At 52.5% G+C, this 17,998-nt stretch overlaps 1 protein-coding gene across 3 annotated transcripts; it reads left to right on the forward strand.

Moving 5' to 3' along the window:
* The first annotated feature begins 616 nt into the window (after positions 1-616).
* On the forward strand, positions 617-17,795 carry SLC16A5 (solute carrier family 16 member 5). Of its 3 annotated transcripts, none has more exons than XM_066381161.1 (6): positions 623-826; positions 2,004-2,188; positions 5,507-5,762; positions 9,399-9,542; positions 12,217-13,026; positions 14,206-17,795. In XM_066381161.1, exons 3-6 carry the CDS (start codon positions 5,564-5,566, stop codon positions 14,454-14,456), a joined length of 1,404 nt encoding a protein of 467 aa, XP_066237258.1. In that variant the 5' UTR covers positions 623-826; positions 2,004-2,188; positions 5,507-5,563; the 3' UTR covers positions 14,457-17,795. The 3 variants fall into 3 exon arrangements, with proteins under 3 accessions (XP_066237259.1, XP_066237258.1, XP_066237257.1); XM_066381160.1 differs by having other exon boundaries at positions 2,112-2,188; XM_066381162.1 differs by lacking the exon at positions 9,399-9,542 and having other exon boundaries at positions 617-826; positions 2,112-2,188.
* Positions 17,796-17,998: the final 203 nt, after the last annotated feature.

The following is a 17,998-nucleotide window of genomic DNA, read 5'->3' on the forward strand; positions in this document are numbered from 1 at the left end:
GCACTCTTGTGAAAAATCAAAATGGAAGGGTTTATTTCCAATTCTCTTGCATTGATCTACATGTCTATCCTTATGCTAGTACCGCACTGTCCTAATTACTGCAACTCTGTAGTTACTGAATACATTTTAAACAATACATATCAAGGCTAGCAGGTTGGGGAAGGTGGAGGCACCTGTGGCTTCCAGGGGGTTCATTCAGACGAGGTGGGAAGCTTCTGAACATCTCCCAGGACTGAGGTGTCTCCCCTCTGTTCTGCCTGGGTTCCTTTGGGTGTGGCCCTCAAAGCTCTAGGCTTTCATTGGAAGGACCCTGTGCAGCTAAAGACTCCAAAGAAAGGATCTTCCACCCTGGCTTCTTACCCCATTCCCTCTGGCAAACGGAGTCTCTGAAGCACACACTTTCTCCCTCCCACTCCTGGAGCCCTGGAACCTGGGACTTTGGAGAATGAGCCTATGGTCTATGCAAATCATATGCTAATTAATTCAAATGAACCCGCCGAGCCGGCCTTCGGCCTGGCCACTGGACGGTACAAGCCATTCAGAGGAGGGGACCGGACCAAGCCATTCACATAAGGGGTGCTGGCCCTGGGCACGCCCCGCCACGCCTTCCCACCTCGAGGCAAGGCCTCCTTCCCCACACTCCCAGGCTGCTCCGAGGTGGTCCCACCCACCGGCGCCCTGCGGCCCGCCCTTCCCCTGCCGCGGTGCCAGGCCGGTCCCCGCAGCCCGTCCCGGCGTCCTGCACCTCCACCGCAGGAGGGCCGGGTCGCAGGAAGCCGCGCTCGGCGGGAGTGAAGCTGCCAGTACGCTGGGCCCGTGCGAGCCGGTAAGCGGGCTCCTCGGTTCCCCCACGGCCCCCAAGGCGTCCTATCACCGGGGTCCCCGTCAGAGCGTGGCAGACCCGCCCCGCTCTGGGCCTCCTGGGCCCCTCCCGCCTCTCAGGAGTGAGGATCTGGAAAAATCTTTTTGTCCCATGTCCTGGGCTGCCCCAGCCTCGAATGGTTGGGGACCCCCGCGCCTGAGGGTGCCTCTCCAAAGCCTGGGGAGTGAGGGGACGAGCACCACCCAAGGCCAGGCCTGAAATCCGAACCCGGGCGCTGCCTGGACGTCCCAAAGCCCCACCCAGAGGAGATCCGTCCAGAAGAGGGTGGGAGGCCCAGTGGAAACTAGATCCCGGACGGCAGGGACACGACCCAGGGTGACAAGAGGTCATGAATTTCTGTTGCTTATCCCATCCCCCTTCCTGGCCGTGGTCAACCGGCCCCTGTGGAAAATGTGAGGCACGTGCAGGGGCCGAGAGGGGAGAGGGTGACTTGCCCTGGCTCACCGACCTGTAGAACTACCGCCTTCCTTCCCGGGCCCCTGCCAGGTGCAGGGGTTTGAGGGCTTGTCAGCCCGGAACCTCAGTACAAGCTGGCTCTTGCAGCTCTCCTGCTTGCAGCTCTCCTGGCCCAGTGGGGAGCCCTGCTGCCACCTGTTCTGTGTCCCGGGCTCCAAGGCCAGGTTCCTGCCTGATATGTATGTATGTAGGCTGATGAGGGAGAGTGTCTCAGGGTCTGCCTGGGGCTGCCCATCCTTTTGCTGCACTGGAGCTTGCGGCTCCTCCTTTCAGGGAAGAGGAAGAGAGAGGAGGAGGCCTCTCTGCACACCATCCGGGTAACCCCAAACCCTCACATGAGAGCATCTGCTCACCCTTTTGACCATACTTGCAAACTCAGAAGGGCAGGAAAATGATTCTGAGGGCCTAGCAACTCTTCTGTCATCAGATGGGAAGCCCTAAAAACAGCCTGAGGGGCTGTGTGATGATAGGACAAGAAATGTCATCTTAGCATTGTCACTTGAGCATGAAGATGGTCTCACTCTAGGTAGTAGGCACGGGGGGGGGGGTGTCCTTGAGGACTGAGGTGGGCAGCTCCTGTGGAAATCGGCTCACCTCCAGTCCCAGGAAGTGAGGGTGAGGTGTCTCCAGCCACATCTCCCTCCTTGCCCCAACCACACACCAGGCAGCGATCGAGACTCATGGTTCCCAGTACAAAGGAAAGACTACTTCCCTACTGGGACAAGGGCAAAACTGAAGCCCCCGACCACACCTCTTCTCTGCTCTGCTCAAGTCTTCTAGAATGGACCTGCCTGCCAGGGAACAGGATCACCCTTGGTCCTGGGCTTGCCTGCCTTTTGGGAAACACAGGTAGGTCACATTAATATTATTTTTTGTGTTCTGCCAGAGGCTGGGTGGGAGTATGTGAAAAGGTCCTTACTTATAGTGTAGAAGAGGGGGGAGTAGGGACGGGGGACAAGATAAATAAAGGATTGAACTACTCCAATGTGGTGTGAAAACCATTAAGGAGAGAAAAAAGGGAAAGGAAGGATGGGTGTCTGGGTAGCTTCCTAGGAGTACTGCCAGGGCTGAATCTTGAAGGACCAATCAGATTTTTCTCTGGCTAAGGATTTCAGAGGAACCACCACTGTAGCCAAGTTTAGGGGGGGGGGGGGGAGATAGCTAGTGGAGGGGGGGTAGCTAGTGGGGGGAAGGGGCTGAAAGATCAACTAGACATAAAAGCTCTGTGTGTGGCCTAGAAGTTGCTGGGTTGTGGGAAGGGATGGTCCTCTCCTCTCCAAAAAGACTAGGTCTGTAGGGGAGTTTCCAGAAGGACGCCAGGGGTCCCCAGACCTGGGATACTGCAAGTGAAGAGAGGGCAAAGGTGCTTAGTGGTTTCCTAGGCTCTGATTGTCCCATGAGGCTCCAGGTAGGAGAAGCTGTGAAGAGCCAGCCCCATCCAAAGTTTCAGGAGGGAAAGTGGGTCCAGAGTGAAGGTCAGAATCCTGGACAAAGTCCCCAAAGGTACTGCCCAGAGAAGTAACTGCTAAGAAAGGCAATAAAGAGAGCTCTCCACAGAGGGGCAGGACCAGTATGAACAAGAGGGACAAGAGCCAGGGAGAGAACCCCACATCTCTTCTCCAGTCTCCCCTCCTCTTTGCCACCTCTTGGTCAGTGACAGTGTGTTGCTCTGAAGGGAAACTATCAGGGTGCTGAAGCTTGGGAGAGCCAGGGGTAGGGCAGCAGTGGAGTTAAGAGCAAGAGGAAGTGAGGGCAGCAGAGGAGGGCTGGTGGCCTTTCTGAGAGGAAGACAGGCAAGTGGCAGGTCTCAGAAGGTTGAGAGGCCAGGATGTATCAGGGAGGAGGGGTGAGCTACAGAAAAGGGTGTGGAGACTTGACATTCAGTTCACCATAGAGAGGATCAGGTGGCATTGGTGGCCTTTTCATTTGCTGAGGGAACAGAAATCCTGGAAGGGGCAAGAGCCAGTGTGCTGGATATGCCGTATCTGCGATTTGCCCGAGCCTGGAGCTGGGCCAAGAGAATTGGCGCTGAAGGGATCTCCAGGGCCCGTGTCACATACAGGAGCCCACACAGGGCTCAAGGTCTCTCTCACACACACCCTACCTTGAGGCTGGGATAAATGAGATACTCACTTTGGCAGGGCTATAACCTAAGAAGGGACTGGAGCATGTGAAGGAATCATTTCAGGGTGGATCTAGCTACTTAGGTGCTATTTGAAAGCTCCTGGGCTTGGGGGAAAGGTGTGGGCTGCTGGGTTTCATATTTCTGAGAGTTTCCTGAGTTTCCATGGATCTTCCCTGGACCTGGGCCTAAAAGGAGGGAGGCTGTGGGAACAATAGCTCATGGTACCCTTGGTTTCTTGGAGGTGGAAAGTTGCTCCCGTTGTCTGCGGAAGCTGGAGCCCTGAGCACAGGTGACAGAGAGCCAGGATGGAGAAAGGGGTCTGGAAAAAGATTCTGCATTTGGGGAGGGGCACTTGGGGCTTCAAGGTCTGGTTAAAGCTTCTGTGATGAGGGGGAGTGGCCTGGTGGTAGAAAGGAACTGAGAGAGGACTGAGCCAAAGACAGGACAGTGTGTGTGTGTCTGTCTATATGTCTGCAGCGTGTATCTCTGTGCCTTTGTATGCCTCTGGGCTTGCCTGAACTGTCTAGTTGAGTGTGTGTCTACATGTGTATGTGTGGGGGGGGGGGGGGTGTCTTGATGTGTATTAATGTGTGACTATGAATGTATTTGTGTGTGTATTGTATGTGGGGGGTGCTCAGAGAAGCCCTTGCATTATTCAGAATGGTTGACTCCTGGCCATGACTCTGTAAAAGGAGCATTGTAGGGTGCTTTCAGAGGACTCCCCCCAGAAAGCTGCTTGTTTGCTGCCCTTCTTTTTTTTTTTTTTTTTTGTATTTTTCTGAAGCTGGAAACGGGGAGAGACAGTCAGACAGACTCCCGCATGCGCCCGACCGGGATCCACCCGGCACACCCACCAGGGGCGACGCTCTGCCCACCAGGGGGCGATGCTCTGCCCCTCCGGGGCGTCGCTCTGCTGCCACCAGAGCCACTCTAGCGCCTGGGGCAGAGGCCAAGGAGCCATCCCCAGCGCCTGGGCCATCTTTGCTCCAATGGAGCCTTAGCTGCAGGAGGGGAAGAGAGAGATAGAGAGGAGGGGGGGGTGGAGAAGCAAATGGGCGCTTCTCCTATGTGCCCTGGCCGGGAATCGAACCCGGGTCCCCCGCACACCAGGCCGACGCTCTACCACTGAGCCAACCAGCCAGGGCCTTGCTGCCCTTCTTAAGCTGCTCTGTATACTTCTTTGCTGCATCCAGCACCAGCTTACTCTCCTTGGCCTTTACAACAGCACTGATTGAATTTTGCTGTTAATGTGGCATTACAAAAGTCTGTGTTTGGCCTAACCAGGTCATGGCACAGTGGATAGAGCATCGGACTGGGATGCGGAGGACCCAGGTTCGAGACCCCCGAGGTCGCCAGCTTGAGTGCGGGCTCATCTGGCTTGAGCAGAGCTCACCAGCTTGGACCCAAGGTCTGCTGAAGGCCCACGGTCAAGGCACATATGAGAAAGCAATCACTAAAGTGCCACAACGAAAAACTGATGATTGATGCTTCTCATCTCTCTGCGTTCCTGTCTGTCTGTCCCTATCTATCCCTCTCTCTGACTCTCGCTCTGTCTCTGTAAAAAAAAAAAAAAAACAAACAACAACAACAACAAAAAGTCTGTGTTTGGGTACAGGCGGTCTGGTTATGAATGAAAATGTGTGTATGTGTGTCTGTGTGCGTGTTTGGGGTCAGTGGGAATGCACTGGCCCTAGAAACCTCCATTCTATAAACAATTACTGAGTGCTTGCTGTGTGTAGGACCCAAGACCGGGCCAGAAAGTTCTACCTACTGACCACCAAGTGATGTTAGACTAGAAAGAACTCCACGCACTTGTCCTGTCCCACTGCCCCTTCACCTGACTGACCTTCCTGTCAGGCCGGCTCTGGCAAGTGGGTGAAAGGAGATGCCAAGGCCAGCTCATGGGCCTCTGGCCACCTCCCAGAGTGGTGCGCCTCTGATACCTGGTGCTGAGGCAAGAGGAAGGGACGGTTTCAGCTGCCCGGGAAAGGTGGCAGGTGAGCCGGGGGAGGGCTGGAAGCTTCATTCTGTCCCCTCCCCAGGCAGCCCAGGAACTGGTAGCAGTAGCAGCAAGGCTGTGACAGCGCTCCCATTAAAGGATGCCCCAGGCCCTGGAGCACGCGGAGGGCTGCTGGGCCTGGGTGGTCCTGCTATCCTCCATGGTGACCCAGGGCCTCACCCTGGGCTTTCCCACGTGCATCGGCATCTTCTTCACTGAGCTACAGCGTGAGTTCCAGGCCAGCAACAGCGAGACTTCCTGGTTCCCCTCCATCCTGACAGCCATGCTCCATGCAGGGGGTAAGCAGCCTGAGGAGGGGCCCCGGGAGGGATAAGAAAAACCCACAACCTTCCTGACCTCTTGGGCCCTTCTCAGAGGTCACAGGCTTTGTCTCCCAGGTGATTTTCTAAGGCTTCACCTGATTTCAGCAAGGCCTGCTCCTCGGGCTGGAATCCCTCTGGGCTGGGCTGGGCTGAGCTGGGCTGGGCTGGGCTGGGCTGGGGTAAAGGCAGAGAAATGCCTAAGATGCAAAGCCAGTCATCTCAGTGGCCACTGAAGAAGGATGGAGCCATATGGTAGGAGTGCTATGCCCAGCACAGAATGCAGGAGGAACGGCCTGGGGTCCAGCTGCAAGATCACTCTGAACCTTAGTTTCTTCCCCTGCAATATGGGGGTAACACCCAGCACCCTGTCCACCTCCCACATGGGATCATAGAGATGACATAACACTCGACAAGTGTTGAGAACTAGGGAAATGTAAGCAGGTGTGAATGGTTTGTATTTGGAGACGTTTGTCAGGGGCTTCAGGATGGGAAAGGGCACTCTTTGAAGATACCAGAAGCAAGATGAAGACAGAGCAAGAGCCCCATCTCTCACCAGGAAGCAGAGGGGGAGTTGCAAGGGCTGGGGAGATGAAGGGAAGGCAGTCTGCCTCATTTTCTTCTTGGCTCCTCCAGGATTGTGACCAGCTCACCCTGACCCCAGCCATAGGGGAAGGTCAGGAGCTGCCCAGGAGGGTTCTCCACAGCAGTCTTGGGCTCAGTTCTGGTTGCTCTCTAGGGAGATTACACAGACAGTGGCCTTTAGGGGAGCTTGGTCGACTGGAGTGGTCTGATGGGTCTCCCCATGTGAGGGTGTGCTTGCTTTAGCTGACCCCATCTCCCTGCCTACCTCCTGCCACTTCCTCCACTTGGCACCAGTAGCCTGCTTGTTCTTTCAGTTCCTCCCCTCCAACTAGGAGGGAGGTCACACTGCAATAAGTGCCACCCTTGCTCAAATGACCTCTACCTATCACCCAGGGCTTGGGCTCAAGGCAAGGGGAAAGGCCAAGCCTGGCTCAGACTGCATGACATTTTTACCTGCAAGTTGGTGCAGAAGTGGGAATCTCACTTCCAGACAGGTTTCCTTTCCTGCGTGGTTCCTTCCACACAGCCAGAGAAGGGTCTAGGCCAGAGGCTGGGAGCCGGGCATCCAGTGGGGACCCCCATTCCCCAGTAATGGGGCTTACTGGGTGGACTCACTGCCCCCTAGCAGGCTCTTCAATATCTCAGTCAGCTTGGCACTCCTATCTGTTTGTCTCATATATACACACCTTTTTAGCCCATGCTCATTCAGAGTGTGATAGAAGTTTTATTTTTATTATTAAAAAAATTTTTGGCCCTGGCCAGTTGGGTCAGTGGATAGAACATTGGTAGGGATGCCCTGGGTTCAATCTCCAGTCAGGGCACACATGAGAAGCAACCATCTGCTTCTCTCCCCCTCCATTTCCCCCTTCTGTCCCTCTTTCCCTCCTGCAGCCAGTGGCTCAGTTGGCTCAAGTGTCAGCCCCAGGCGCTGAGCATAGCTCAGTTGATTCAAGCATTGGCCCCAAATGGGACTTACTGGGTGGATCTCAGTTAGGGTGCATGCAGGAATCTATCTATCACCCCTCTTCTCACTTGAATTTTTTTTTAATTTTTTTAAAATTTATTTTATTTTATTTTATTTTTTTTAGAGAGGAGGGAGAGAGACAGAGAGAGAGAAGGGGGGAGGAGCTGGAAGCATCAACTCCCATATGTGCCTGACCAGGCAAGCCCAGGGTTTCGAACCGGTGACCTCAGCATTTCCAGGTCGACGCTTTATCCACTGCGCTACCAGAGGTCAGGCTATTTATTGATTTTAGAGAGCAAGAGGAAAGGAGGGAGGGAAGGAGGGAAGGAGGGAGGGAGGGAGGGAGGGAGGGAGGGAGGGAGGGAGGGAGGGAGGGAGGGAGAGAGAGAAACAGTGTGTTGTTCCACTTATTTATGCATTTATTCATTGGTTTTTGCATGTGCCCGATGGGAGACTGCACCCACAACCTTGGCATATTGGAACAATATTCTAACCAACTGAGCTACCAAGCCAGAGCGAGTATGACGGAAATTTTAAACTGTATAGTATCATTGATCCAAAGTGTCCCCTGCTCCCACACATTTTACAGATGAGGAAAGCATGCAGGTGCAAAGTACAGGGCCTGCCCAAGGTTGCAGAGTGAGATCAGGGCAGAAGGAGCACCCCTGCCAAAGAAATGCCTTGCCTCCCAGCGCCCCACCCCAGCACCCTCAGCTATCTTGGCTAAGCTGGAACATGTCCCAGCCGATTCCCAACTCAATGACTCAGGGCTTTCCCCAATATCAACTTTCCTTAAGTCAGGTTAAAATATGGTGGTAGTAGAGCCTGACTTGTGGTGGCGCAGTGGATAAAGCATCAACTTGGAACACTGAGGTTGCCGGTTCAAAACCCTGGGCTTGCCCTGTCAAGACACATATGGGAGTTGATGCTTCCTGCTCTTACCCCCTTCTCTTTCTCTCTCTCTCTCTCTCTCTCTCTCTCTCTCTCTTCTCTAAAATGAATAAATAGAATTAAAATTAAAAAAAATATATGATGGTAGTAGAGATGTGTGGATCAGTGGTCCTATCCACTCCTCCACTCCAAAGCCTGTCGCTCCCTCTACAGCTGTACTCACTTCCTCTTTCACTCCCAACCTTATACTGCCTCACACCCACGCATCCCCTCTCCACCGCAAACACACACACACACACACACACACACACACACACACACACACACTGTGCACATACACACTTCCCCTGAAACTCCATTACATGTATGGGCAGGGCACTCGGTGAATGGGACCTTGCAAGGCCTTGAGGAGCAGCCAGCCAGGACTGACTTGTTTCTACTCCTCTGGGGCTGGGCCTAGAGAAAACCACTCAGGGTGGGGATGGAGTGGAAGAAAACTGGACCCTCTCCAACAGGAGCCAAACATCAGAGTGCTGGACTCTGGTAGTGACTGGAGGTGATGGGGAAGGAGAGAGGTACTTCACCCAGTTTTCTCCAGAGGCCAGTACAAGGGGGTACAGAGTGGCCCAGGGCCCCCACTGCCACCCTAGACAAGTGGGAGGATGGAGGGAGAGCTGTGGCCAGTCATTCAGGATGGGGAAGGAACAGGGACTGGGGGTGCTCACCACGATTTAGATGCAGGACCCCCCCCCCCTCAGAGACAGCCCCCCAGTGAAGAGTGTTCACCCAGGTCACGAGCCAGTCCTGTTTCACCCACCTGGAAGCACCTCAGGTCAGTGCAGTGAAGGTGCTTGGTCTGCACCTCTGGGGATCTTTGTCTGGGTCAAACTGAACATTTGCAGCACCTTACCTTACACCTGGTCAGAGCCCTCATTCTGCAGAGGAGGAAACAGACGGAGGGATCACCTTGCTCAGGCCATGTGGCCAGTCTGCGGCAATGTGGGCATCAGAATCCAGGACTGCAGGCTCCAGAGTTTATGTCCTTTAAGCCTCCTGGCTAGTTTCTACTGGAACCCCCTCCCAGTCTCACTCTCCTCCTCCCTCCAGACCTCCTCATTCCAGTTGCCACTTCTGGCTGGCTTCTCATCCCTGCCTCTCCTGCCTCCACCCCACAGGACCCCTGTGCAGCATCCTGGTGGGACGCTTTGGCTGCCGAGTGACAGTGATGCTGGGGGGGGTGCTGGCCAGCCTGGGCATGGTGGCCAGCTCCTTCTGCCGCACCCTTACCCAGCTCTACTTTGCCGCAGGATTCTTCACAGGTGATTGTCATTCCATTTTGAGAATTACTGGGCGCCTACTAAAAAGTGCCTGGTGCAAGTGAACAGGGCAGGCAAAACTACTAATCTCTGGGGCTGCTTATGTGAGGGAGTCCATGAGGGAAAAGGACAATGAAGAGATAAGATAAATAAGAAGGGTTATGTCTGATTATGACAAGAGCATGTGAAAACAGGACAGCTGATGTAATAGTGTCCTGGCTGAGGGTAGTGATGATGGGCAGAGATTAAACAAATACAAAGATAGAATATCTAGAATACCCATACTAAGGGTTGGGGAAGAGATTGTTGTTTTTAAGAAGGCAAGCAGAACCTGACCAGGTGGTGGCACAGTGGATAGAACACCAGACTGGGATGCAAAGGGCCTAGGTTCGAATTCTCAAGGTCACCAGCTTGAGTGTGGGTTCATCCAGCTTGAGTGCGGGCTCATCGGCTTGAGTGTGGGGTTGCCGGCTTGAGCATGGGATCATAGAGATGACCCATGATCACTGACTTGAACTCAAAGGTCACTGGCTTGAAGCCCAAGGTCGCTGGCTTGAGCCCAAGGTCACTGGCTTGAGCAAGGGGTCTCTTGCTCTGCTGTAGTCCCCTGGTCAAGGCACATATGAGAAAGCAATCAATGAACAACTAAGGTATTGCAACAAAGAATTGATGCTTCTCATCTCTCTCCCTTCCTACCTGTCTGTCACTACCTGTCCCCCTCTCTGTTTCTCTGTCACTAATAAAAAATAAAAAAAAGGCGGGCAGAGAAGGCCTTGCAGGGAAGGTGATGTTTGGGCAGAGACCTAATGGAAGGAGTCTGCCCCTAAGCTCTGTGGGGGAAGAGCAAGTGCAAAGGCCTTGAGTTTTCAAGGAGCAGTGCAGTGGCCAGTAGGATAGAGGGGTGAGGGGTGTGCACAAGCATTGGAGACTGGATGGGGGTTCAGTTGTAGTGAGAGGGGAAGCCATTTGAAGTGAGTGACATAATCATAATCAGGCATCCAAGTGAGTGACATAATCTGACCACTATTTGTAAAACGTTACACTGGTAGCCGGTGTATTAAGAATACACTATAGGGAACTAAGCACATGAAGTGCAGAGAAGAGTTCAGGGTGACCTAATGTCCCAAGAGCAAGAAGGTGGACACCAGACCTTTTTGCCCAGAGCCACTGGAAAAAAAATGAAGTGGCCACTACCCATGGGAAATGAGGGGAGGGGCAGGTTTGCAGGAAGAGGCGAAACTCGGATTTGGACATATCCAGAAAGAAGCCCTGAGCTACAGCGAGCAATTAGGACATCATGAGATGGCTGGTATTCAAATCTTGAGATGAGGTATCACTTGCTGTCACTAAGGAAACGAGGGAGAACTGAGCCCCAGGACACTCCAGTGTTTAGAGGTCTAGGCAGGAAAAAGTGACAGAGAAGTAGGAGAGCCAAGAGAGGGTGGGGTTTCTCAGGAAAGCAAATGAATCAAGTTTGAGAGGAAGAGGGAGTGATGTACTGTGTCAGCTGCTGATTGGTCAGACTGAATGGAGATTAGACTGTTTGGCTTTGGCAATATAGAGGCTGGTGGCCTCGGTAAGAGCAATTCTAGAGCAGAGGTGGGGTGAAAGTCTGATTGGAACAGTTTCAACAGAGAACAGGAGGAGGGAAATTGAAAACAGCTGAGATAATCAAAACTTTCAAGAAACTTCAGTGTAAGGGGAGCAGAAAAACGGGCCAGGACCCAGAAGAGGATATGGGGTCAAGAGAGGATTCTGTTTTCTTTTAATGGTAGAAATAACAATGAAGGTGAATGATCTAGAAAAGAGGAGAAAATGGATGATGCAGGACAGAGAGAGATATTGCTGGAGGGATGTCCTTTGAGTGGACAAGATTCAGGGCTGGCCTTCACTGGGAGTACACACTGTCCACTGTCTCAGGCAGGAAGGCAGGTTGTCAGCCATGAGTGAAGAGGGGTGAGGTGTGGAGTGTAAAGAGGAAGAAAGCCCAGGGGCCACCTAGGAGGAGAAGGAATAAACAGAAGAGGGATCCACATTGGCATCTTGGGCAACCCAAGGCATGCCTGGGCCAGTGGTCATGGGTGGTTGTGAGCTTTCTCTCCAGAAGGTTCAGCCTTGCAGGGCAGGCAAAGAGTGGGTGAGGAGGTGGCATCTGAGCTGAGTCAGGAGAGGTAAGTTCAGGAAAAGTATGTTCCGGGTAGAGGGAACCAAAACAGCAAATGTCCTGAGCTTGGTGTCCAGAAGAGAAGGAAACTGATGTGGCTGCATCGTGGTGAGTGACAGGAGAGTAGCCTGAGATGGCACCCGAGATGTGGCCAGGAGCCAGACCATGCAGAGCTTTCCAGGAAAAGTAAATATTTTGGCTTTTTTTCCTAGGTGTGATGGGAAGTCTCTGGAAGGTGTTAAGCAGGGGAGAGACTTAAGTTTTTAAAGATCACATGGGTGCTGTGCCAAGGGGCCAGGTGTGCCTCTGACAGCCTTGGGAGGGCAGATCTGAAGGGCAGTATGCTCCTAGGGAGATGGCAAGGCGAGCTGATTTCATCGTAAACCCTGAGGACCTGGAAGTGGGTCTGGGCTAGAAGGGAAAGAGAGCAGACATGGGACATGACGCTGTGATCCCCCACTGCAATGGGAGGCCCCAGAGTACCTGCAGCTGGTCTTCCCTCTTCCACCACAGGCCTGGGCTTATGCTTCAGCTTCCAGTCGACCATCACTGTCCTGGGATTCTATTTCACCCGTCGAAGGGCGCTGGCCAATGCGCTGGCCTCGGTGGGCGTCTCCCTGGGCATTACACTCTGGCCCCTGCTCTCCCGCTACCTCCTGGAGGACCTGGGCTGGAGGGGCACATTCCTTGTCTTCGGCGGAGTGTTCCTCCACTGCTGTGTCTGTGGAGCCATCCTGAGGCCCGTGGCCCACAGTGTGACCCCTGAAACCAAAGAAGGCCCTTCTTCACCTACCAAGACACCTGCGCCTGGCTGCCTGGCAGCATGTGGTCAGGCCATCCTGCGCCACTTGGCCTTCGACATCCTGTGGCACAATGCAGGCTACCGAGTGTTCACGCTGGGTGTCACGTGGATGATTGTCGGTTTCCCGCTGCCACATGTCTTTCTGGTGCCATATGCCATGCGGCATGGGGTGGACGAGCAGAGAGCGGCCCTGCTTATCTCCATTATTGGCTTTAGCAACATTTTCCTGCGTCCCATGGCTGGGCTGGTGGCTGGCCGGCGGGACTTCAGCAGCTACCGCAAGTACCTCTTCAGCCTAGCAGTCCTGCTCAATGGGCTCACCAACCTGGTGTGCACAGTGTCGGCCAACTTCCGAGTGCTGGTGGGTTACTGCCTGGTGTACAGCGTGTCCATGAGCATAGTTGGTGCCCTGTTCTTCCAGGTCCTCATGGATGTTGTCCCCATGGATCGGTTCTCCAGGGCCCTGGGCCTCTGCACCATCCTGGAGAGCTTCTCCATCCTCATCTCTCCCCCACTGGCTGGTAAGGACCAGAGGGAGGACCAGGTGTTCAAGGGTGTGGCTTGTGAGGGAGGGTTAAAGGGGTGGGGCAAAGGGAATAGTCTGGTAGATTTGGGCCCCATCCATCATCTCAGGGGTAGGGACTTGAGATCTGTGATTTTTCCAAGCACCCCAAGAGACTGGCTACAGCCTGTTCCCCAGCTGGCACTCAGTATGAACAGTTTAAAAATAAGGGTTCTATACCAGATTTATCTGAGTCTGTTGTCTTCCTCTGTATTTCTGCTTTCTCAGCAAGCAGAATAAGTGAGAATAATAGAATCTACCTGATAGGTTCGTTGTGAGGGTCACAAGTTACACAGTAAAGAGTTCAGCAAAAAGGAGGCACAGAGTGAATAATCCACATGGATTTGCTCGTATTAACATTCTGGTTCTCCCACTTCCAGCCTGTAGTATTCCAGTGAGTCATTTACCTTCTCTGAGCCACAGTGTGTCATCTGCAAAATGCAGAAAAGAGCACATGCCATAACCATTGATTGGCCTGTGCCAGTCACTGGGTACACAAGGCTGGATACAAAGATGTCCCTTCTGATGGAAGAGTGGGGGATGAAAGCAGAGACGTATTTGTGGTCACAGTGGTGATTTGTGCTGGGAGGGAAACACTGATAAGGAAGCAGAGCCCCACAGGAGAGGTGTGACAACCAGAGCAATAGAGGTTTGTGAAGTCTCTGGTGCTGGGGGGCAGTCAACAGACATCATGTGGCTGAGGTTATTACAGTAAGATAACAGGATTCTTCCCCCACGTGTGCAGTTTCCAAGGGTTTTCCCTAAGCCGGCAAGTAGAGAGAGCTCTCCAGGAGGAGGTATGAGGTCAGGGGGCCACAGGACATGACCACACAGATATTCCAGACTCCACTGGCCTTTGTCTTCTCAGCTTTCTGCCACCAGGATAAGAGAGACCTGGCCTTATGTGCTCTTCGGCCAGAGGACTCTCTCTCTGCCTGGGCCAGAGTAGGTTTAGAGTTTCCTCTCTTCGTTCCCCACTTAACAACTATTTATTGAGTGCCTACTAGATGCCAGCCACAATTCCTAGTACTGGGGATAAACCAGAGATAAAAATAAAGTCCCTGCTCTCACAGAGCACACAATTTAGTGGGAGGCTGGTAGCCCTCAGCAGTGGCCTAACTTGCTCTCTGTCCTTCAGGGTTTCTCCTGGACAACACCGGCAACAATTTCAGCTACGTTTTCTACATGTCAAGCTTCTTCCTCATCTCAGCTGCCCTCTTCATGGGTGGCAGCTTCTGTGCCCTTCGGAAGAAGGAGAGGCAGGGCAGGCAGGCCGAAGGAGAAACAGCCATCACAGAGGCTGCCCCGCAGCAGGCCCTCACAGTGGAGGGCACAAACAGTTCTGAGAAGCAGCTGTGCACTGAAATCATGTATGTGACTAGCGTCTGAGCCCCAGGATCATGTATGTGACAAGCATCTGAGCCCTGAAGTCAGTGAGTGACCACTGTCTTAGCCCAGGAATAGGATATCCGGCTGCTTCACCAGGTGAAGTGCTGCCCAGAGGCCATCCAGGCTCTACACAACTCAGCCAGGCACTGGGACCCTGGAGTTTGGCCTTCAAAGACTCAGGGTTCCTTCCCATGAGCAAAATCCAGGAGCGGGTCCTCCTGGTTTTTCCTTGGGCACCAGGATACTTGGGGCCCAGGAAGGTAAGTCTGAGCCCTGCTTGGGTCTGTCATGGCCAAGTTGGCTCACCTGACTGCCGACTACTTCTACAAAACACCATACCATCAAGACCATCCTGGATACCTCCAATATGATCACTTTGTCCTTCTCTGACTTCCAGACAGTTCCAAAGAGCTCACCTGTTCTCCTAAACCCTTCCTCCCACTGACCCAACCCTTGCCCTTAGGGCTGCCCCCAGCACAGGTTTTTGGGCCTCCTGCTGATTAGAACCTTAGGAAAAAGGGCCTTGTAAGGGAATGAGTTGTAGCCTGCAGAGTGGAGGGCCAAGCTGAGGACTTGGCCTGGTTGCAGGTTTGGACTGATTAAATATTGGGTGGAATACCTGTCTTGGCGTCTGTGCAGAGAATCAGGGGAGCACCTGATTCGGTCATAGAATCAGTGAAGTCTGAGGGGCCCCCACACATGCAGCTGAGCCTGCTCCAGGCAGGAAGATTAATGCTCGGGTTGGGGAAGCCAGACATTTGACCAGGGAGGATAAGGATTGCTAGGCAGGGCCAAAAACTTCTGTGAAAATAGAGCTACTTTGCAACAGAAGCCCTTTTACTCCCTCTCCTGCCGTCCTCTTTTCCCTGCTGTGTCAGAAGTGTGAGCCCTGGGGTTAAGTAGCTGGCTGGGCCCCATTGGCCTGTGTCTGTGGCCTGAAGATCAGAGTTCCTCACACCCTTTTTGCTGGTGCCCTTCCTTGAGGTCATCAGAAGGTGGAGACTGGCTGTCATCAGCCCAGGCTTGTCCCAGCACGATACCAAGGGAACAGAAAAACTGTTTGTTTGAATTATACACAAAAATGTTTCCTGCAGCAGGTTATAAACCCTGTGAACTAATGAAGCAGGAAAATAGACCTAGAATAAGTCCCCCTCCCTCACTTCAATTCTCCCAGCTTGGCAGGGGCTGCTCACGCCCAGGACCTTGTTTGTTGATTCAGGCTCAACCAGGCTCCAACAAGAAAACCTTATCAAGAGGATTGATTTTATTTGCATGACCCGACTCTAGACTTCCTCCTCCACGTGTCCAGCTGACAGTGAGTAAGCATCCTTAGGGATATCCCGTCTTCTCCATGATCCCGCCATGAATGTTCCCTCATGGCCAAAGAAAGTAGTGCAGAGGCAAAGCAAAGGGCTCTTGGCTGGGTAGTAGAGACCTGAGTTTGTGTTTGACTCCGCTACAACTTCCTGTGTGATTTTGGGGAAATTGTTCACCATCTCTGGAATTTTAAAAGGAGTTTGGCCTGGATAAGCTAAAGCCTCTTCCAGTTTTAAAGTCTGATCCTGAAGATCTTCACTGCCTTTCTGCTCCCCTCCAGGTCTGTGCTTGGCCACAATCCACAGTTTGTGACTTGAAGAGGAAAAGCTTGGACACATTTTACCAAGTCCTGTCTCCTCTATCTTTAAATTTTTTTTATTGATTTTACAGAAAGAGAAGACAAGGTTAGGGGAAATAAGTGCCAACTCATAGTTGCTTCACTCTAGTTCATTGGTTGCTTGTTGTATGTGCCTTAACCAGGCAAGCCCAGGGTTTCAAACCCACGACCTCAGTATTCCAGGTCAACGCTCTACCCACTGTACCACCACAGGCCATGCTGTCTCCTTCATCTGAATAGAGTAGAAAAGGAGAGAGCTGGGCCCTGGCTGGATAGCTCAGTTGGTTAAGCATCATTCTAACACACAAAGGTTGAGTTCAATCCCCAGTCAGGGCACAAACAGGAAGAGATCCCTGTTTCTCTGTCCCTCTCTCTCTAAAATCAATCAAAAGATAATATTTTTTTGAGAGATGGAGAGAGACAGGAACATCAAGCTGCTCCTGTATGTGCCCTGACCCAGGAATCAAACCAGCAACCTGTGCACTCCAGAACAACACTCCAACCAACCAAGTTATCCGGCCAGGGCTTAATTCTTTTTTCTTTTAGAGATGGAGAGGGGAAGATGCTGCAACCAGCTCGGCAATGGGGGTACACGAAAGGAAGGCACTGCTGGACTTAAGAAAAAACACACACAAGACACAGCATAGAGAAAGGATGGGTACAGGGGACTCCCAGCCTCTAGGACTGAGAGCCCAGATCTCTGCAGCCTCATCGTATTTATTGGTGTCTTTGCTCATCAAGCAAACTAGCAGAGCCTGAGTCAAATTAATCTAGAATTCAGGTGCAGAGAAAGATGATTAACTAATAGCTTTCAGGTATGCAGGAAAAGGCTATAGGGATCAGCTGCTTCCTTTAAACAATCTTATCAGTGCTTGCCTGAGAAGCTGCACCCCAACCCCGACATCCCCCCTCCCCCCGCAGGACTTGGCATTCCAAAGTCCACACCAAGATTTGTCTCAGGACAACAGTCTAATTCCCAGCCATTTTCCTACATATCCCCCTTTATGTTTTTGTATAGCCATGTAAACAGTTTTTGCAGCCTCCTTCTGTATTAATTGTTGGAGGGTTTGTTGCAAGAATGTGAGAAAGCTACTGCAAGAAGAGCAAAAACTGCAACCATCATATTAGGGGCTGTCACCAAAGTTTTCTGCTGCAATTGTTTCTCTGCTTTTTTGGCACAGATGTTTTATCTGCTCCAGGTTGGAGAGGTGCCTTCTTAGTTGGTGGTCTGGAGGGTTAGTCCCTCCATCTGCATGTTTGGGAGTTCCAGGTCATAGAGGGTACCCAAAGTGGGGCTTCTCCTGTAGAAGGTGAGATACAAGCAAAACTCCATCCCCAGGTTAACAGTTGTCCCATTGCCCAAAGATTGGTCACCAGATCCTGCCACCATATGAGTAGATGTTCTGAAACCAAAGATAAGGAAGAAGTAGAGTAATGTTGATCCACGGCTGTGGAGGGCAAAGAAGGTGGATAATTCAAAAAATTAAGAATAAACAATGCTTTATACAATTGAGTTGCTGGGGATCCTTCCCCTTTTTGTTTTTGTAACATTTGTTTAAAGGATTTGCAGACCATCAGCAATGCCACACAGGTTAGAAGCTGATAAAAGTTGTAACTGCATTTTGCATGGGGTTTTTTTGTTTTGTTTTTTGTTTTTTTTTCTTGTATTTTTCTGAAGCTGGAAACGGGGAGGCAGTCAGACAGACTCCCGCATGCACCCGACCAGGATCCATCCGGCACGCCCACCAGGGGGCAATGCTCTGCCCCTCCGGGGCATCGCTCTGTTGCGACCAGAGCCACTCTAGCGCCTGAGGCAGAGGCCATGGAGCCATCCCCAGCGCCCAGGCCAACTTTTGCTCCAATGCAGCTTCAGCTGCGGGAGGGGAAG

The sequence above is a fragment of the Saccopteryx leptura genome, chromosome 4 (genome assembly GCF_036850995.1).
Source record: "Saccopteryx leptura isolate mSacLep1 chromosome 4, mSacLep1_pri_phased_curated, whole genome shotgun sequence".
In the NCBI taxonomy this organism is placed as follows: Eukaryota; Metazoa; Chordata; class Mammalia; order Chiroptera; family Emballonuridae; genus Saccopteryx; species Saccopteryx leptura.